General features: G+C 35.5%; 2 protein-coding genes and 3 long non-coding RNA genes across 5 annotated transcripts; 3 read left to right on the top strand and 2 right to left on the bottom strand.

Moving 5' to 3' along the window:
* Positions 1-1091: 1091 nt before the first annotated feature.
* On the bottom strand, positions 1092-3291 carry LOC124433647. Its single transcript, XR_006944550.1, has 3 exons — positions 3002-3291; positions 2322-2399; positions 1092-1117 (listed from the first exon to the last, which is right to left on the bottom strand). It is a non-coding gene; the product is annotated as an uncharacterized LOC124433647 (long non-coding RNA).
* Positions 3292-5088: 1797 nt separating this feature from the next.
* LOC124435146 (uncharacterized protein K02A2.6-like) lies at positions 5089-6261 on the top strand. The gene has a single exon (XM_046985096.1). It carries the CDS (start codon positions 5089-5091, stop codon positions 6259-6261), a length of 1173 nt encoding a protein of 390 aa, XP_046841052.1.
* Positions 6262-13454: 7193 nt separating this feature from the next.
* LOC124433645 lies at positions 13455-14311 on the top strand. Its single transcript, XR_006944547.1, has 2 exons — positions 13455-13545; positions 14109-14311. It is a non-coding gene; the product is annotated as an uncharacterized LOC124433645 (long non-coding RNA).
* Positions 14312-15086: 775 nt separating this feature from the next.
* Positions 15087-15804, bottom strand: LOC124433646. Its single transcript, XR_006944549.1, has 2 exons — positions 15616-15804; positions 15087-15502 (listed from the first exon to the last, which is right to left on the bottom strand). It is a non-coding gene; the product is annotated as an uncharacterized LOC124433646 (long non-coding RNA).
* Positions 15805-16177: 373 nt separating this feature from the next.
* LOC124435145 lies at positions 16178-19135 on the top strand. The gene is made up of 4 exons (XM_046985094.1): positions 16178-16570; positions 16701-17019; positions 17254-17511; positions 17970-19135. The coding sequence occupies exons 1-4, from the start codon at positions 16271-16273 to the stop codon at positions 19133-19135; spliced, it is 2043 nt and encodes a 680-aa protein (XP_046841050.1). The 5' UTR covers positions 16178-16270.
* The last annotated feature ends 1521 nt before the right edge of the window (positions 19136-20656 follow it).

Raw genomic sequence — 20656 nt, 5'->3', positions numbered from 1 at the left:
TCAAAAATTGTTACTGAGATTCTGATTTCGTGACGATGTCATTTACGTAATGAATAAAGTTTAATATCTCGAGAAAAAGTACAAGTCAATTCTACTAAAGAGGTTACCAATGTCATTCTATATATTCTTAGCATTACAATCAAGCAAGTTTGTTTCGAAATTTAGTGTCATAAACACTTTAATGAGCAACTCAAACTTAGCAAACGTTACACAGCTGTTTAAACAACGAGCATTAGCATCAAGTTGGGTAAACGACTTTCAAACATGTCTGCAGTGCTACCCATTCGCAATTCACCTTCTCAAATTTTATTTTGCCACATTGCTGGTGTGCAATAACATTGACTTTGTAAACTTGTCTCGATTTTCTGCCTACGAATTTTAATCAATCAAGCGTTGAGTAACTTAGCGTTGTCGTAACACAGCAATGAAGAGAATATGCAAAGTGTTCTTACAAAACGTCTGGATAAAAATAGCCGTTTCGCATTTTCATTTATTTTCCAGACAGACTATTTACTCCTAACATGCAATATTTATGCTTTAATTCACTTAAAGTAGAATGATGGGACTAATTACCCTGCTACCAAAGGTAAGCCCGAGTTTAAAATTAAAATTTTTTTGGAATGTTCATGAAGATTGAACGTAAAGGTTTTGACCTACACATTCCTTAAGGTTTTGACCTATGTATTCTACAAATACATTGTGAAACTTTACGATCCACCTTTGCAAAGGAACTAAATCGATAAAAGACAAACATATCCTGCAAAACCAAGAATTCCAGAACAACAACACACTAAAGCAAACAAACCGATCGCAAGCTTGTTGATAGTTGATTTTTTATTTATGGCACCGGTCAAAATTCGCTTGCTCCGAGTTTGAGAATTGAACATTATGACATTACTATTTGATCATGCCGCACAGGGAAATATGTCGCTTAGCCTGAATACATTTTCCCATACAGGCTTAAATGCCCGTATATAACATAGCTAAGTATATTTTGCAAATGTTCCCCAACTGTCTTACAACAGGTGAGCTAAGCAAGCAGGAAAAACGCCAATGAACTAACCTCATTGCTACAGGGACAGCATTTACTTCAAACGGTCCAGCGACGTTGCTTACGCTGAGAAAATTATCAAAGTGAAAAACTATATGAGTATATTTTCCCTGAAATGGTGCGCGTTTTGTGCTGTTATCGGGAAAATTTTAAAAAGCAAATTTCTGAATTTTATAGACATGCTCGTGCGCAGATATGCACGAGAGTGAATTCCGTTCAGAAATGTCGCAAAATTCTGTTATTTTAGTGACCGATGTTAGTATATCTTGATCATGATAAAAAGTTTATTTCAAAGCCATTGGTATTTCGTGTGCGACTTTATATTCTACCATACGCAATTGATGCTGCCATGTAATTGCCTCGTGTTGTTGGTATTCAAAGTACTGCAACTTAAGTAAAATGGAGCCAGAGACTTGGCAGTACTTTGAGTTTTTTTGTTTGCAGCAACTGGGGCGTCTTTAACACAGAATCTTCAAACAGTTTTTCGTTGCGAACTCATAAATAAACGCCACATGCATGTGGTGTTAATTTAAAGAAAATTTTTTGATGAATCATCGAGTATCTGACTGAATTTCCTATTGGTCGCATTAAAATTTGGCTTTTGTTGTAATTCCAGGACACAACCCCCCACCATTGATTCACCAATCATAGCTTGATACTGTTAGGTTTTGTGATGTAGCCATCTACCTTCTTTAGTATATATTGACTTAAACCAACAAATAGAGATATTACAGATAACTGTTATGATCACATTTAATGTTCAACGTCAATGTCTGTTGTCTACGATCTATCGCACAATGGTTAAACTACTTCTATTTATACAAGATATTATGTATGGATATATTTGTTTCTTTACTAAATATGGTTAATTTACAATCAACGGAAAGCTATTAGGAACTATAAAAAATATTGTCATTATTGCACATAAGTATCTCTTAAAGTAATCATTTAGTTAGTTACACTTGACTTAATTATTTACTAATGACAGGAAGAATATGAGAGCATATCTTAACAGATACCAGCCAATTAGCATGGTGTTTGTCAATCCTGTATTAAACGCATGACCTAGGAAAGTGACTGCTTAATGGAGATGTCTACTTGACAGAGATTTCATTGCTAAAAAATTGCTATTTGAGATTAAATTTACGTCTTTATAAAGTGTCCGCTCAATACAGGATGTCCGCTTAATACAGGTTTCACTGTATACAAGATTTCCAAAAATCGACATGCCATTTGGCATTTTTAATGCAAACCGCTTGATATAACTTACTTGTTTTACATCATTTTCGTTTGGTTTCGAAGTACACAGGATGTTTGTGACTTTCATAAGCTTGATTTTTGTCTCCTCCTTTAACGAAAATATTAACAATTGTCTCCGACCTTCACAAACACGTAAGAATAGCAGGCTGTCCAAAATTGCGGTAAAGAAACCTGGGTTACGGTGGCGTTACAGCAAAGATATAGTTTTGCGCAGACCTAATCAGAGATTTTCAAATAATTCGAGCTTGTTAGTGCAATAAAAAATCGCATTGATATTTTCTAGTCAGTGGTGAAGACATGTAGTTGCAGGTAATTGTAAACTCAAGACATGTTGTTACCGTATAATTGTAGACTGTATATGTTTGAATCAGCATGTTTGTCTTGAAAATTAGCTCATGATTGTTTTATTCAATAAATTTTTGGTTATGTTTACTTTTCAACGGCATCAAGGTACTAAATTCCTTTACAGTTAATAAAACACCTTCACAAAACATTGCCGAATTTTTAAAATTGTTGATGGATTAGATATGGTACGTCCATCATGCACTTTTAACAATGAAATATACGTGGAAAATTTGTGTCACCCAAATTGGCTTTTTCCGCCACATCAAATTTTGAACAGGCTGAATGAAGGTCGCTTGCTTGTTTCTACACACGTTAAATCAACAGAATTATCTCGCAAAAACTTACAGCAATCTTTTTCTGTTCTTCAAGTTCTTGTTGAATCTAAAAAAAGGCAAACACAACTTAAAAAAAAATGTCGCGAAATCTGTTATGAATATCCACAAAGAAACGCGTGAAGCTACAAACTGTGAACTGGTCACAACAGCAGAAACATATTTTTAAGTGAGTATTTGTCAGTGATTATCATTCTACATGCCTCTAACGGACCAAAGAAAGACCTGTTGTACAAGTTTTAAGGAGATTGTTAGCTGAAAATTGGAAATTCAACCTTCCAACCCGAACGGTATGAATCGAGAGATTGCGTTCGGCCTTTTAAAAAAAACACGTGGTGAAAAATTTATCATTCCTATTTGTTGAAAATGGCAATTGACTGGCCTGCCATTATGGCTATCACGTGCTTCAGAAGATATGCGTGGCATAAAAAATTTCAATCGAGTGGCCTTCTTCTGCATATTCCTTTCTTGTAAAAAAAACCTACTATTATAATATTGCAGCAACGAGAAAATTGCAGTCATATATACTAATCTGACTAACGAATGTTACTACTAACCTCCATCAGAATAGCACGAAGATACAAAAAGAGCAAAATCATAAAAAATATTTTCATAATCACGAAAAGTCGTTATGAAGCAAAATTTTACCATGCAGTTTTCTCAGTGTATTGCAAAGAACCGTTAAAACGACTTAATTTCTTCATGAATAGATTATTTTACTTCTTTCTTGGGATATTTAATATTATTTATTAGGCGAAAACATCACAGTCACATCACATTTCGCGATAAAATTTCAAAGACCACCAATTTTTCGCATCGTTAAAACATTTAATTCCCATGTACAACCTTTTAATAAATAAATGAGTAGATGAATATGTGCATAGATACCATAGTTTTATATTTCACAAGACATTGCAGATAGTAATTTACTATTTTACAAATCCTAATTATGTCTTGTGATGTCAGCGATGTTTTTGCATATTTACTAAAGTTACATATCTCGAGAAAGAAAAGAAACAAAATAATTTCACTGAAGAAGTTGTTAAGTCATTTTAAATGCTCTTTGCCATGCAATCGTAAAACAATGAGGTAAAAATTGGTTGATGATGACATTATGGTGTCATGATGATGTTTGGCGTATACGAGAAAGATCACGATGCAAATTTGAACGCGGTATTACAACAAATTAAAGATCGAGGACTAACTCTTAAGAAGGAGAAATGTCTGTTTAAGAAAAGAAGTTTAATATTCCAAGGGTATGTGTTCTCAGAGAATGGTATTGTACCGGATCCCAATAAAGTGAGAGCAATTAAGGAATGCACAAATCCTAAAGATGTAGGAGAAGTACGAAGTTTGTTAGGCATGACCAATTTTTGCTGTCGGTTTATTCCACATTATGCCACAATTACGGAGCCGTTGCGTCGACTTATCAAGAAAGATGCCCCATTCGTGTGGACAAGAGAACAAGAAGACACAATGAAAGCCCTACGGAAAGCAATAACAGATGGGCCAGAAAGTGCGTATTTCGACCAGGATAGTGATACGGAGGTTTTCACAGATGCTAGTCCAGTTGGTATTGCAGCAGTCTTGGCGCAGAGGAAAAAGGGAGAAGAAAAAAGGAAAATAATTGCTTACGCTAGTAAATCACTAACTATCACAGAGAAAAATTATTCTCACTTGGAAAGAGAAGCTTTAGCCATAGTATGGGCCTGCGAACACTTTCATTTATATTTGTTTGGAGGAAAATTCACCATCGTCACTGATCACAAGCCGCTGGTGAAAATATACACAAATCCATCATCAAAGCCTTCTGCGAGATTAGAACGATGGGCTTTGCGATTGTAACCATATGATTTTGAAATCTGTTTTCAACCTGGAACTGAATATCCTGCAGATTTTCTCTCACGTCATCCCTTATCTGATGAGAAACTAAACAACCGGCAAGAGAAAGTAGCAGAAGAGTTTGTTAATTATGTTACACAGGACTCGGTTCCAAAAACAATCAGCAGAAAAGATCTGGAAGAAGCTACAAGAGAAGACATTACTCTTCGAGCAGTAATTCAAGCCATTGAAACAGGTAGATGGTTTGCGAGTTCAAAGATGGTAGGAGTAAATCAAGCAGAATTTAGTTCATATGAGAAACTTAAAGATGAACTATGCATATCTTCGGGAATAATTCTACGAAAACATCAAATAATCATACCAGAAAGTTTACGAGAGAAAGTAGTGAACATTGCTCATGAAGGTCATATGGGAATGTCAAAAACGAAAGCGTTATTACGTGAAAAGGTATGGTTTCCACGTATAGATGAGTTAGTTAATGAAAAAGTTAAATCGTGTTTAGCCTGTCAGATTACAACTCCAGTCAGTGAAAAGGAACCATTGAAAATGTCAGAGTTGCCAAGATATCCTTGGAAAGAGCTAAGTATGGACTTTGGTGTAGCTCCTACAGGCACAGGTGAATATTTGTTTGTTTTGTATGATGATTTTTCCAGATATCCTATTGTAGAAGTAATCCGATCAACGTCCGCAAAGACTGTTATACCCTGTTTGGATAAGATTCTTTCGGAGTTCGGGATACCAGATACGATACGTTCAGACAATGGACCGCCATTCAATAGCAAGGAATTTTACGAGTTTTCAAAGTATTTGGGATTTAAACACAGAAAAGTTACTCCTTATTGGCCACGAGCCAACGGGAAAGTGAAAAGATTTATGCGTACTATCAAAAAGACAATAAAGGCTACGATAATGGAGGGAAAAAATTGGAAGCAAGAAATCCACAGGTTCCTGCGAAATTATCGTACCACACCTCATAGTTCGACCAAAATCTCTTCATCTATGGCTTTATTCGGTCGACCAATGAAAGTACGTTTACCTGAAGAACTATTTCATATAGATACAGAGGAAAGAATTCGAGTACAGGATGAAAGAGCAAAATTGAAGATGAAATTACATGCAGACAATAACAGGAACGTAAAGACAAGTGAGATTAAAGTAGGTGATATGGTGTTAGTAAAGAAAGACACGACCACTAATAAACAACAAACACCCTATGATGGTAAGCCATGTGAAGTCGTGGAAAGAAAAGGTTCAATGGTAACAGCGAAGAAAGATAGAATGTTGTTTACTCGTAATTCGTCATTTTTCAAGAAGATAGAAAATGGGAAAAGTCTAGGAGAACCCATTGAGGAAAGTATAAAGGAAAAAGAACGGCGGTATCCTTTGCGTACAAGAAAAGCCCCTATTCGATACGGACAAGTTGAAAGTTAATTTAGAGATAAAAGTTATTTAGCTATAAAAGAAACAATTAATATTTTCACATACGAATTTAGAGATACAAAAATACAAAAAAAATATATTTAATTAGTTTTGGGAGAGGTGTAGTATAGTTATTAGGTAATTAATAATTGGTATTTCGTACGTCATATTACGTATATTATAATCAAGTAAAGATTGGTATAAAAGTAATATGACAAAGCAATAAAAGGGAGAAATCTCACAATATTACATCTGGCGACAAAGATTGTTAAGGTACGAAGAAATATGATTTGATCCTGAGAAAGATACTACATTTCGAACATGACAGCTTTGCCTAGCTTCCCGACGTTCAACTTAGAAGAACCAGACCTTAGAAAAGCTTTGGAGAATTTGTTGTTGGCAATGACGAGCCAGATAGAGAAGAAGATGTATTTAGAAAAGCGGAGAAAGCGTTACGAAATTACTTCACTCCACAGAAGAATATAGAATTCGAAGTTTATAAGTTTCATCAAGCGAAACAACTCCCAGGCGAAAACATATCCGCGTACTATACAAGATTGAAACAATTGGCCAAACCCTCGAATTTCATGAAGAAAGCAGAGAGATAAAAATTCAGATAATACAAAATGGTTTGTCTTCAAAATTGCGGAGAAAAGCGTTAGCAGACCCCGAAATAACGATGGAGAAATTAATACAAATGGGAAAAACAATGTGGATGTCAAAAACACAAGCAGAAGGCATCGAAAGCACGAATCGAATTTGACATAAAAGAAAGCAGTTCAAGACGCCCACGGATAAAACCTCAAATGCTTCCGAATATTCATCGAAGATCAAATGCAAATTTTGTGCTCATGAACATCGACCAGGGAAAACAAATTGCCCGGCATATGGAAAGAAATGTCGACAGTGTTTAAAGTGGAACCATTTTCAAGTTTTTTGCTATGACAATCGAAGAGGCAAAGAGCTGATGCAAGACAATTATCAAAGTTCTCGCGCTAAATCAACAAAGCGAAACGGACAGATGAAACGTAATCAAGTAAGACCTCGACAAGTGAATACGGTGCAAGAAATAACGTCCGAGTCAAGTATGGAAGATGAATATGTATTTTCAACGTTGACGGCGCAACAAAAGCTCCCGAAATTTAAAGTTAAGATAAATGGTACTCCTGTGTCAGTCATGGCAGATACCGGTTCCAGCGTAAATCTCTTGGATGAAGTGAATTTTAACAAATTGAAGAAAAAGCCAATATCGCAGGATGCAAATGAGAAAATCTTTCCTTATGGGTCGGAGAAACAACTATCAATTAAAGGAAAATGTCAGTGTGTGGTCGAAACCGAGAAACTATATGGGTTGGAGACAATTTTTTGTTGTTAATGGGAATACGGGTTGCTTGATAAGCTGGAAAAGTTCTCAAAAATTGGGCCTGGTACAAATAGTTGCATCCATAGAAGGCACTACAAAGTCTAAACAGGAACCCGTTAAAGAAAAGGCACAAGAAAAAGTGAGAGAAGATACCAAAGTAGAAGAGCTAATTAACAAATATCAAGAAGTCTTTCAAGGACTGGGAAAATTGAAAGGGTTTCAAGTTCATCCACACGTAGATAAGGACGTAAAACCTATCGCACAACCTCATCGTCGGGTGCCGTTTCATGTGAGAAAAGACTTGGAGAATCAGTTAAAACGAGACGAAGAGCGTGGAGTCATAGAGAAAACGGATGGACCAACACCTTGGGTTTCACCAGTCGTGGTCGTACCAAAACAAAAAGGGGAGGTCCGAGTTTGTATAGATATGCGACAAGTAAACAAAGCAATCAAAAGAGAACGACACTTGACTCCGACAATTGGCGAAATTATAAGTGATCTAAATGGTGCTGCAACAGTTCATATAAATGTTGCTGGACACAAATATGGCACAATTCATTGATCGAGAACCATAAATCTTCGCACATCAAATAAAACGTAATCAATAACAATCAAACCACCACAATCCCTTAGCAAAACTGAACTCTGGTGCTTTATCTGTTGAAGAGATATACGTAAGGCACACACTGACACACAAACACAGTTATTTCTTCACATCATTTCTGAAAATCATTTCGCTATAGCAAGTATCCAACGAAACATTACCTCGTTCACTTCTTGTTTATTTTTTATTTGTTTGGCTCGGCTCGCGAACTGAAAAAAGAAACACGCTGTCTTCATCAAAAAAGTTCTCGGGGAACTACTACATTCTTAGAAGTGTAACAAGCTCTAGTTTAACATTATGGAGCTCAAAAGACGGAAAAGGCAAAAACAATTCTCACATTTCTTTGTAATACGAATATTACAGGCAAGTGAGCCAACACATAATTTTCAATAGAAGCATAACAAAAACTTGTGGTAAGAGGGGTTTTTTGACGTTTCATCTGTTTAAGTTAAGACATCTTCTAACAAATCAGGATGAGACTCAATTCGTAATTCAAAGATGACTTTCAAGTCTGTTTTAAAAGATTTCGCCGCCTAAATAAATTGCTCACCCCTCTAAGAAACATTTTAACGCCCTCCCAACGTTTAGCAAAACAAGTCGGCAGGAAAGCTGATCAGATTTTTTTGGCAATGTTTGAACTCTCAACACTATAACCCTCGGTATCTGTAGCATCCGACCACACCTAAGTTTCTTTACTTTGTCTTCATTCTTAAGTCATTTCCTTACCACTTACCCCTCCACCAAAATATTTTAGCACCACCCGAGCAAAAAATATGAAATCCGTTCATGTGCAATTTTTGAACTATACAATACTTCCTGACTGGCTTAACAGGCAATCATGCTCACATAAGTAACAAGCAATGATAAATCCGCATAACTATTATTCATAACTATTTTGAGTAACATCAATGTGCTTTTTTATGAAAATATATGTTGAGGGTACTGTGATAGAAAATTAGTTTACATGCTTTTAAAAATATTTAATAAAAAAAACGTTGTGTCTGAGATAGTACACTTATTACCTCATTAATTATGCAATTACGAAAAAGGAAACTGCTCTCCCTGCGAAAAACGCACCAGCAAATCCCTGTCTACCGTGATGTTTCGATATGCTGGAGGTTGTTTGGTAACTTCGAAGGTTTCAATTTCATATGATATCATGATTATCATAATCTTACATAAGAATGTAATAATGCATGAGGAGATCATTAGAAGGCTGTTGGAGTAAACAAAAGCAAAAAAGTTAAGTTCAAACCAGGCAAGCTCCATAAATGTAAAACATTGAACCAGGCCAGAAACCTGATGATGAAAAAATATCTGTAATCGCTGATATGCCCATGCCTGGGTGAAAGAAAGAGCTTTCCAAGATTTTTTAAACTGGTTAACTTCTTTTTAAATTTTATACTTAACCAATCAAGCATTGATGGCAGCTCTTTAATGAAACGCTAAAAAAAGAATCTCTTTGTGTGTCTTCTTATATATATTCAGATGCAGTAGAGAAATTAAAAATTGCCTTGTCAAGTCAACAAGTCTTAAAATTCTTGATCCTGCCAAGCTTGTCAAGATCCAAGTTGATGGTTCTAAGGATGGTCTTGATGTTTATATGGTTGTTGCTGGAACGTCATGCCGTCGCGTAGCCATTACAGTTATTGACCTCTGCTAATGCTGAAATTAAGATGGAGCTGGTGTCTGTTATGTTTAGATGTGAGATATTCCATTGCTATGTGTATGGCAGACCTATAACTGTTCACAAGCCTCATGGCTCAATCACAAGGAAACCCTTAGCACTAGTACCTCCACGCTCCAAATATTGTTGCTGAGACTCCAACGATATGAGATCATAATCAAATACATTCCAGGCAAGTAGCTACATACATGCATGCATGTGGCTGATGCGCCTATGCATGAACGATGCACCCTCGCAAGCATGTCTATCAGAAAGCCTTACAAATGACGAAGTGAATGCTGATGCTGGGAAAGCAGTTCAGTATTGATGATAATTTACCAAGACTGCCGAAAAGATACAGGAAATGAAGTTGTGACCACACAGGATGATATCCTGAAGCAGTTATCAAACTTTGTTGAAAACTGCAGGCCATTTTAGCTAACATGCCGCCAAATTCTTATTCATTATTAAAAACTTAAAGCTGACATGCATGAAGTCAATGGTTTGTTGTTCTATGGCCTGAAGCAGGGGCGGATCTAGGATTTTTCAAACATCAGTCATAAAACGTCGGAGGCGCTCCGCACCTGGAGTGGTCTGAGGCATTCTCCCCTGAGAAATTTTGAATTTCAGAGCCTTGAAGATGCCATTTTCAGCGTTATAGAACAATACAAAATGTATTTTGTGGGCATCATTTTTGCGTAAGAAGAACACATTTTGCTTACGTTTTTTTCAAAAAAAAAATGAAGTGAACAATACTTGAATGTTTTGCTAAATATTTAGGCTAACTATCATGCCAAATATATGGCTCATTAGCATGTCTAGGAACGTAAAATTTATTTTACAATAATGCTATTCCAAAACAGATATAGTCTTTAAAAATTTCTACCAAGTAACCTCTATGTAATGAGTTAAGTTAGAAATTTGGTACTACAAGTGACAGTTCATAGATATAGAAAAGCTCAGACTTTAAACCATGCAAGTTTATTGTAACCCTTTACCAATCTCCACATCAGTGCCAGCAAATTCACTTTTTTGGAAAAAACTCAAAATCTTTTTCTGCCAAAGATTAAGCAAAAATTATTAGAGTGAAAATTGGCAGTTAAGGACAGCTTAATGCCATAAATGTTTATTAGGCATTTCACTAGACTATTATCTTCTGCAAGGTGTGCTATATAGCAATCACTAGTAGCATTGTATTTGCAAATACAAACAGAATGTAACCAACATGTCTTTAATTATATAATTACATGAATGTTAAAATTGGTTCATGTGTCATGCTTACTGGTTATGATAATTATCTTTTCATATGATCAAAGCTCGTTTAAATGTAAATCTGAAATAATTTAGTTTAGAAATTATAATGATCATCAGAAAAATTACCTAGTGATCATGAAAAACACTTTCCTGTTTTGCCAAATTTCAAGGTTTATCTGCATACATAGAAAGACATTTTTACTTTATAGAAAATGCTTTTCATACATCAATAGCCCTTTGGAATTTATGGCAAACAATCTGGTATGAGCCGTAGATTAACACACCTTTACATCTCTACATGAGGTGTTCAGTTAGAAAAGGGGACAATATGTGACATGGAACAACATTTCATGTATGTGAAATACTCAGGTTTAATACCATTCCAGTCAAATTGTCAAAATAAAAAGCTTCATTGATCGGAAGACTCAAAATCACAGGTTATAGTAAACAGCTTTTCACGTAATCAATGTTAGTTTTCTCAAATATTAAACAATATATAGTATAACTGTCCAATGATTGAATAATCAATGATCAAAACTGAAAAGCCCCAAACATTTGTTTATGATAAAGTAAATAATAGTATGGCGCCTTATGGCTACAGATTTTTTGTCCATTGAAATATATTTGCAGGAATGTACGATTTCGCTGCCATATAACGGCCACGATTCCCCAAGCACTAAAGAAATCATAGCTAAAAGTCCTTCGGCAACAACAATTTTAGAAGCATCAATCTGTTTACCATACGCCATATTAACATAAATCGCATCACACTTTCGCATAAATTGACTTTGATATATTGCATTCATGCATACACTTCAGTTGTCCTTTACTTACGATTTTGGATGTAAATTTCTGCTGATAAAACTCAAAACAATGTTGGCTTTCTTTTGAACATCAATGACTGAAATTTCGCTCGCGAGATCGTCTTTGCCAAGCATTTACAATTCATCCATAAATTTTTCACCCTCTTGAAAAAATTCCCAGTTTGGACAGCAGTATTCATGTCAATATATGAATTTGTAAAAGATTTCCATAAATTCCATCTGATTGTCGTTTAGTTTCTATCATGCTTTAGAAAATTACTATGAAACGATCAAACATTCAATTCAGAGAGTGAGCTTGACTATGTTAGTTCAGTTGGCTATCAGTCGAAATAAGTCAAACCAATCACAGTAAGACGAAAATTTAAACGAACCAATTACACGATAGCAAGTGGACTCCCTTATAGGTCCGGCCACCCCGGTTATCGATCGAGATTATTCCAGATCGTCCACTGATCTGGCTATTGACCAATGAAATAAGCGTTTTTGGCGTTCAGACTCCTTTATCAGTCGAACCAGTCAAGCCACCCGGCTGATCAGTCGGTTATTCCAGGTCAATTAAAATTCAACTGATCTGGTTACCAACGAGATATTCATTGCATTAGTCATTAGTTTTCAATAATAGATAAAGCTGGATTTTTATCACGAAGTAAATGCGATAATAAAGTAAGAATAATCAATGAATTTTTAATTAATATGAATAGGTAATTTTTGAATTCAAACATCAGTCACGCGACGGATTTGACATACTTTAGATCCGCCCCTGGCCTGAAGTTAATTATGGCAGAGAAACTAAAACCCAATATCATTAGCATAGTATTTGTGAAAGCTACTTGGGTATGGAAAAGTGTAACACGAAAGTTTTAGAGCTGTATTATAAAGGCCTGGTATGTCTTCAGACACTTAAATGGTTTACAAATATTCGATGTATTTGAAGTGTCACAGATATAATCAGAAGTAGGCCCTGAAACCCATGTTATTACTGAAAGAGCATGGCAGAAATTGGGAGCTAATAAATTTGTATATATTTCAAAACCTTACTTAGTAATTTACTCAAATAATAACATTGTTACATCGGGATATTTTCTTTTCTTATCACAGGGACGTTTGCTGACGTATTTCCCTCAATTATGGAATCCTAGGTATAAGGAATATTTAGTTTTAAAGCAGTTGTTTTCGTGTTGTCTACAGGCTGATGTAGTAAGTTGTCATTTTGAGCAATAGCATTTCATGAAATGTAATTGAAAATGTTTTGATTATAGTAGTAATATGGCTATGGTGACCAAAGCAATGTTAAATTCACTTTGGTCATTTTAGACAAACAAACACAGACGCAAACGTGCAAGTGGCATGACTTTTGACTTGCAAGTGGTATGTTCCACATAAAACTACTATTTCCTGTTTTATACTGCTAACCTTAGTCCAACTGGATAGGCCAAAACTGCGACCACTTGTGTGTTTCTTGATCTTCGCTCGCGTGTTCTTTGATTGCCGCTGCACATGCGCAACTAACAGCTATGCTACTGTAAAATGTGTTGGAGGCATGTCTGAAGCCGTGTCAAACTTTGAGTGTCAGTTGTTATCATAGGTAAACATTAAATATACAAGCAATCACGAAGAATACTGTTTTTGACTTTTGTCGCTTTCTCTGGAATATATCACAGGTAATTTTCATAACGATTGCGACTTCATAGTGAAACTTCGTAATACAAAGCTTTATTTGCAACATATATGTTGTGCGTTTAGACTTTGAGTAAATAAAAGTGCTATTTTACAATTTCAGTAATTAATTTTTTATTTATATATCATGTTTGGTATTTGGATTGCTCAATTTTCCTTTCTAGTAGAAAGTTTACGGCAATCTACTTAAACTTGTACTGTGTTTGTCCCAAAGAAAATATTACATTGCAAAATTCAAAACAAAAAAAATACTTGCATTCGTCTGCGTTCTAAGATCAAATAAAACTTATCTGCAATCATCACCGAATCGTCGGAGGCATAGCCAATGTTGTGAGTAAATATTAAGTACAAAATAACACTGGTAAAACGCAATCACAATTAATAAGTAAATCTTGTTCATGCGAACGGTACGCAAACTCTTTTTTCTTATTTGGCACAGCTTAATACTTTGATTGTATTTTTTACATATAGCTCAGTTGACTCTGATCACAGTGGTCTTTCATAAAAGAGAAAATGTTGTCTGTGCTGATTTACGAAGATCTATCGTTATTCAAGTGTCGAATGTATGTCATAAATTTGTGTTGAACAATGATTTTGAAAGATAGGTTATTGTAGATAATGTAGTATTCATGGAAAACGTGGTTTTCTTAAAAATGATGTGTTTATTGTTAAAACTGGCGAGACATCTTAGGGGCTTAACAGGTAATCTAAGCAGGAACCGAAAGGGACTGTCACCTGGTCATATATAAACAGTTAGCACGAAAACACATAATTCAAACAAGTTTTTCTTAAGTAAGATTGAACATTTAGCTATATTATCAAAATTACAGTCACTACTTCATTGTGTGACGACAAATTTAACTGGCTACTCACATGTACCAATTGCGTACAAATACCCAATGTATTGCATACCCAATGACCGCGCATATTTCTTGAGTGGTCAATTTTTATATATTGAATAAATTTTTCTTGATAGTCCTACTACGCAAATTTCAACTATTGCTTTTTGTCCAGTTTGCATTTCATTGAGTCTACTTTTGTTTACAAATCACACAATTAAAGTGTGGTATATCATACATTTAAATTAAACAATTTCAAGTTCCAATGTTGTGAGTGATTTATCGGGATAACACTAATGAAAAAACATTTAGATTTTTGTCATGACGCGTAAGTCAAATGAAGTATACTTCTCTGTCACTGTTTTCAATATCAGTTATGTAAATTGTTTTCATTGCATTATTAATATTTAAGACACACGATATTATGTTTATGCATTCAAACGTTGTTTTATATTCGTCAAAGTAAAGTATTTTTATCAATGAACTTTTTTTAAAACGATTGAAATTTAAAATCGTCAATTTAAGTTACCATGTCTAACAATAACCAGTTAAACAATGAGCTTTAAGACAGAAAGTAATTATCACTTTTCTAACTCATAACACCTGCATATTTAAACAATTAATCATTTTAATGAATCTCACACCTCTTTTAAAATAATAACATAGTGATTCACAACAGTCGTAAATATGTTTGTAGCATCATGTGTAATAACACATCTCAGCAGTTATAAAGCAAGTTTTAGTTTGTCAATTTAGTCTAATGTTCCATTTGTAATAATTTTAAACATAATTATTGCGTGTCCCATCTCTTACTTCAAATATCGAGTTAAAGATGGACATTTTATTTGGAGTATGTTCTGTTGCATTAAGTTATTTTCATTTATGCGTTTGCAATTCTTTGTAAATCGTATTTAAATAATTGCATGTACATGCCATTTGAAAAGATTCCCCATTTTTATCACGACTTGAACAAACACCTGCTTTCTCATCTGCTTAAGTTTGCATTTTCAACTTCGTGTGACGCTTCTATATAAAGTTGCAAAAAAGTCATATACTGCCATTTGTTAACTTCTAACAGAAACAGATAGAAAACAGTGCAACATGGCAAATAAAAGACATCCACTCATTGTTGACCTTACTTTTCCAGTTGCTATATTTGGCATCATTGGCAACTCTCTTGTCATTATCTCGATATTACAACGACGACGGGTGTAGATAAAAAGCAGGCGCGGACGACGGACGCGGACGGCGGACGCAGACGACGGAAGCGGACGGCGGACGCAGATGTAAGACGAACGTCTGTTTGTACGAACGTCTGTTTGTACGAACGTCTGTTTGTTGTGGGGTGTAGATAAAACGCAATCAAAAAGCCTTTATGATATTTCCCGTCGTAATTTCCGTATAACTTAGAGTCAAATTTAAAATTCTGTACACAAACACAAATAGAAGTACACGAACACAAATAGAAGTACACAAACACAAATAGAAGTACACGAACACAAATAGAAGTACACAAACACAAATAGAAGTACACAAACACAAATAGAAGTACACAAACACAAATAGAAGTACACGAACACAAATAGAAGTACACGAACACAAATAGAAGTACACAAACACAAATAGAAGTACACAAACACAAATAGAAGTACACCAACACAAATGGAACTGGACAAACACAAATGGAAGCACACAATGTTACACAAACACGCAATTCAACAGCGAATGATCAGATCATTTTTTTCTCGTATACGATTAGAAGCTTGAGACTTGTCATTATAGACAAATTTTCTGATGTTTTGTCAGACTTGTGGCACAGCCATTAACCATCAAAAAGCCAATTTCTGTGGGAACTGCGGTGCAGAAATAATGAAATGCACACCAGACCGTGAATATGAAGGTACATCTCAAAGTACATCTTACACCATTGATCATAATTCTACAAAGCAGTCTTTAACCTTCTGTGAGTTTATGGAAAGAAGACAAAAATTACAGACTCAAGAAGAAGAGATTAACTCCATTCAAAAACGGAAAAAGAATGAACGTGTGTGTCACATCTCGAAAAAGAAAAAGAACAAAGAAGAACTGGTTAAGGTGAGTGTCTTTGTAAGTTCCCATTCTCAGTTTAAGATGTTCATGTCAGATATCTACAAACACAGTTTTAGTTGTACTTTGTTACCCCCCAATGAACCCTTTCTTATTGTTATTTATTATCTTTGTGCAGATCAATATAGGAGTTGCAGAGGTTGATGTTGACTGCAGAAAATTGAAAATTAGAAGAGGATCCCTTCTTCCAGTTGAAGTGCTAAAAACTGATTATCATGTTGCTGTTAAAGAAAAGGGAATTACAAAACAATTGGCACACAACAAACATATGAGAGAAATTGGTCATTGTGGTTGGATTCTTTTGTATCCAGATTTTGATCAGGTGCTTCATCTCCCTGGAACACAAAGTCCATTCTCAGTGGAAAAGTATAAAGAGTCCATAGGAAGAGCATATTCTCGTGTCAACTTATATTTATGTCGAATACATGACTATGAACGTAAGTAGCACCCTTACACTTCACAATAAAAATACCTGTAAATGTTCTGTACATAGTCTTTACCATAGTCATAGGGCAGCAATGAATGTATGCACATATTGCTGGTGCCATATATTTAGACATGTTAATCTTAATGTGAGAGAACAGTTGACATACAATTTTGTTTGCTTAAAATGAATTATGGGCTTGTCTTACAAAAATGTTTGAATGAAATGTGTAACTGTTATGTCGTAGTTGCGAATGACCTGGATGATAGTGAAGAACTGGCACATGTATATGCTGGGATGGAGAGCAAACCATGTTCACCGACAATACAGGCAGTTGCTAATGATACATTCCAAGTGAACAGCAATGTTTGTGAGATGCCTGATCCTCCAAATGCATTTAACTCTGATGATGTTCCAGATTCTTTACTGATAGCTGCTATGGAAACACCTTCCAATGATTTGGAAAATAGTTTTGAAGGGGATGTGCAGTTTAGACTTCATGAAGGTTTGTTGTTACTTTTGTGACCTTATTTTGTATAGTAATTGGATTAATATATGATATGGGAATTGTAAAATTAAATTTTATTCTTAAAGAATTGCATAAGTCATTTGTCACATTTGAAATATGAACAAAGATAATTCATTATTATTATCTTGAATTATTTTTTGATGTATTCTTTGTTATTTAACATTGATCCTGTGGTGGTCTTTGTATAAATGGTTTTCTTAACTTTTACTCACATTGTGAGATACTGAAAAGCAATATTTTTAGAAAATCTATTGTAAATTAGAGCTTTACACAAAACCAAGCAATTGTTGTTCTTTTGTTGGGTTAGGTATATAAAATTATGAATTTGAAATTTCCCAATTGAAGGTGATAAATTAATGGAATGGTGAAAGCAGCAAATCTACAGAAACTGTTCAAAACATATTGCATATTTAGGTTACGTTGTTTTTTTCTAGATCAGAGCGATTCACTAAATCATGCCGACGTAATGGATCGTGGAACAAGTTCAATCATGGTGCAGTTTGAAAGAAGCCAGCCTGAAGTCACTCCCGACAAAATGGAAATAACTATTCATCGATCAACACTTATGAAAGATCTAATTGCTGCATTTTGTGATCCCAAAGTGTCGAATTCAATTTTGTTTTTTAAAGTCGTTGATGCACGAGGTGTTGAAGAGAGAGGTGAAGGAAAGGGTGTTGCTAGGGATGTGCTTACAGAATTTTGGTGTCTCTTCTTTCAGTCTCTTGCTGTAGGGGCCGCGGCTAAAGTTCCCGTAATACGACATGATTACCAGAAAGATCAGTGGGAAGCAATAGCTAGAATATTGTTATACGGATACAGCAAAGAGGGGATTTTCCCTATTTCCTTGTCAGCCGTTTTTGTCGCTAGTTGTATTCTGGGCGATGACGACATTTCTGACGATATGTTGTTGCAGGCATTTAAGCTGTATGTATCTGAAGATGAAAAAGATGTCATCATTGATTGTTTGCAAAATTGCGAGAACTTCGTGCAGAATACGGACTTATTAGACCTGCTAAGCAGCTACAACTGTTACAGAAATCCAAGCGGCGAAAACATTGAAAGTATTATCGCCCAACTTGCCCATCAAGAACTCATTCAGAAGCCGGGCTACGTAAGCAACTGCTGGAATCCGATACTACAATCGATGAATGTCGAAAGTACACAATTCCAGAATATCTCAAACATTCTTTTGTTTTACGATGAAAAAAAGCCTACGCCAAAGAAAGTCATTAAAATGCTTGATGCATCTCCGCAAAATGACAACGAGCACGTAACGTTCGAACACTTGACCAAATTCATTAAATCTCTTGGAAGTAACGTCGGTGCATTTCTTCAGTTCACTACTGGAGCCAGTGTGGTTCTGCCCGAAATGAAATTAAAGGTCACATTCACTGACTTAAATGGTTTAGCTCGTCGGCCTGTGGCGCATACTTGTGGTCCTTTACTTGAAGTCCCTAGCACCTATCAGTGCTACAATGAGCTAGTTGAAGAGTTCTCATCAATTCTTCGCGAGAAGAGTTCGTGGACTTTGATATTGTCTAATGGGGACATTGAAGTTATATCTACGTACGCTTTATCTGAATTTTATGTGGCACTCTAGTTTTGTTAGCTTTGTACATGTTATGACATGTGATGTTTCGTTGTTGTTGGTGAAATCCATGATATACTGTTAAAACAATCTTTCACATTATTTTATTTTCTATGTCAAAACTAAATATCTACTGTAGTTTTACTTTCAATCTATTTTTTTGGTTGGCAAGAGCGATATATGGGATTTTTCATCACTTCCGTGGCTCTATTGTTACGTAAGAGCGTTTGCGATTCTTAATAAATGTTTGAAAAAGTTATTTTTCATGTCATACATAACAACAGTTCCTCTACAAGAGAAAGTGCTTTACAAATATTTAACACACCAGCACATGGCACTAATTATTCTAAGAATGATTTGGTTGTGCTTCTGCTAACAAACGTTCTTACGTGATCAACGCACTTCTCCAGTTCTGCGGTGTTTCAACTTCAAGCAAATGTGCATTGTATGTAAAATATTCTTGATAAATACAATTTTCATTATCTGTCATGCCAATGAAGTCTTCCGCCTGATTAAGATCTCGTTGATCAAACATTTTCTTGTAATCTTCTGCTTCAACAGATTCAGGAAGAAAATAAAGCTGATTTGGAATACCAGGTACAGTATGGTAGCGTGATTTGCGTACGTAATGAGAATTCTATGATTCTTTCATTTCACTTAGTGAGTCCTTCATCACTGGGTGAAAGCAGAACCAAAGACACTGAAGATGCATAACGTTGCTAGTATCCAGTACACCGCGGGCAATAAGATCCTTAAAAAAGTTTATCCACCATGACGCCCATGATTTACGCAACATGGCCCACCAGGCTTCTATCCTTTGGTTGGTATGCGATGACCCATAGCGATGTGCTTTTAAATCTGCTAGAGAATCCTGGTGGTTTCTTCGTAGAAAGCATTGAATGGTGGCCATTATACCATTCTCCGTACCTCTATCGGTTCTTAACAGAGTAGGACAACATTGTATGTTCTGAACACAGTCGAAAAACAAACGACCAACGACTCGAGGATCGTTATTCGATTTGACGATTTCCAACCATGATATTCGGCGACTAAAGCCATCAATGCATCCATGAATTGCAAAGCCATATGGCTTCAGTTTATCATAACCGTCAGCGTGCCACGCATAGTTGGGTCCGGGATTCAAATAGTTTCTTCTTGTAAGCCTGTTTGCTCGTCGAAGTCTCGATGCTTCAGGGTCGATTTCTTTAAGTACAGTTTGAACAACCGAACGTCGTACCTGTACGTTATATTTAGATTGCAGTCTTCTCCAAATAGCTCTATAGCCAAGCATATTACCGCATCCATCAATTTCTCGTAAAATGTATTCTCTGATACGATTTTCGTCAACAACATTCCCGCGCCGACGCAACCCAAACTGTTTTAACTTATTTAAAAGCGTACTTCTTGAAATGGAAATGCCATGGAATTTATCGAGTAAACTCAAAATAGTTTTGTATTGATAATTCTTACTAAAATAATATCGTATCGCTTCTTCCATTTTGTGGATGTAAGCTCAAAGTATTAAATCGTTAG

This window comes from Xenia sp. Carnegie-2017, unplaced genomic scaffold (assembly GCF_021976095.1).
Source record: "Xenia sp. Carnegie-2017 unplaced genomic scaffold, XeniaSp_v1 HiC_scaffold_14, whole genome shotgun sequence".
In the NCBI taxonomy this organism is placed as follows: Eukaryota; Metazoa; Cnidaria; class Anthozoa; order Malacalcyonacea; family Xeniidae; genus Xenia; species Xenia sp. Carnegie-2017.
This window is presented reverse-complemented; position numbering and strand designations above follow the sequence as displayed.

What these genes read in the sequence shown, in the direction of transcription:
- LOC124435146 (XM_046985096.1), top strand. Translation starts at nt 5,089, where the DNA reads ATGGTAGGAGTAAATCAAGCAGAATTTAGTTCATATGAGAAACTTAAA.
- LOC124435145 (XM_046985094.1), top strand. Translation starts at nt 16,271, where the DNA reads ATGTTTTGTCAGACTTGTGGCACAGCCATTAACCATCAAAAAGCCAAT. An exon ending in TCGAATACATGACTATGAAC is followed by an intron (nt 17,020 to 17,253) that starts GTAAGTAGCACC and finishes GTTATGTCGTAG; the next exon opens with TTGCGAATGACCTGGATGAT. An exon ending in GCAGTTTAGACTTCATGAAG is followed by an intron (nt 17,512 to 17,969) that starts GTTTGTTGTTAC and finishes GTTTTTTTCTAG; the next exon opens with ATCAGAGCGATTCACTAAAT.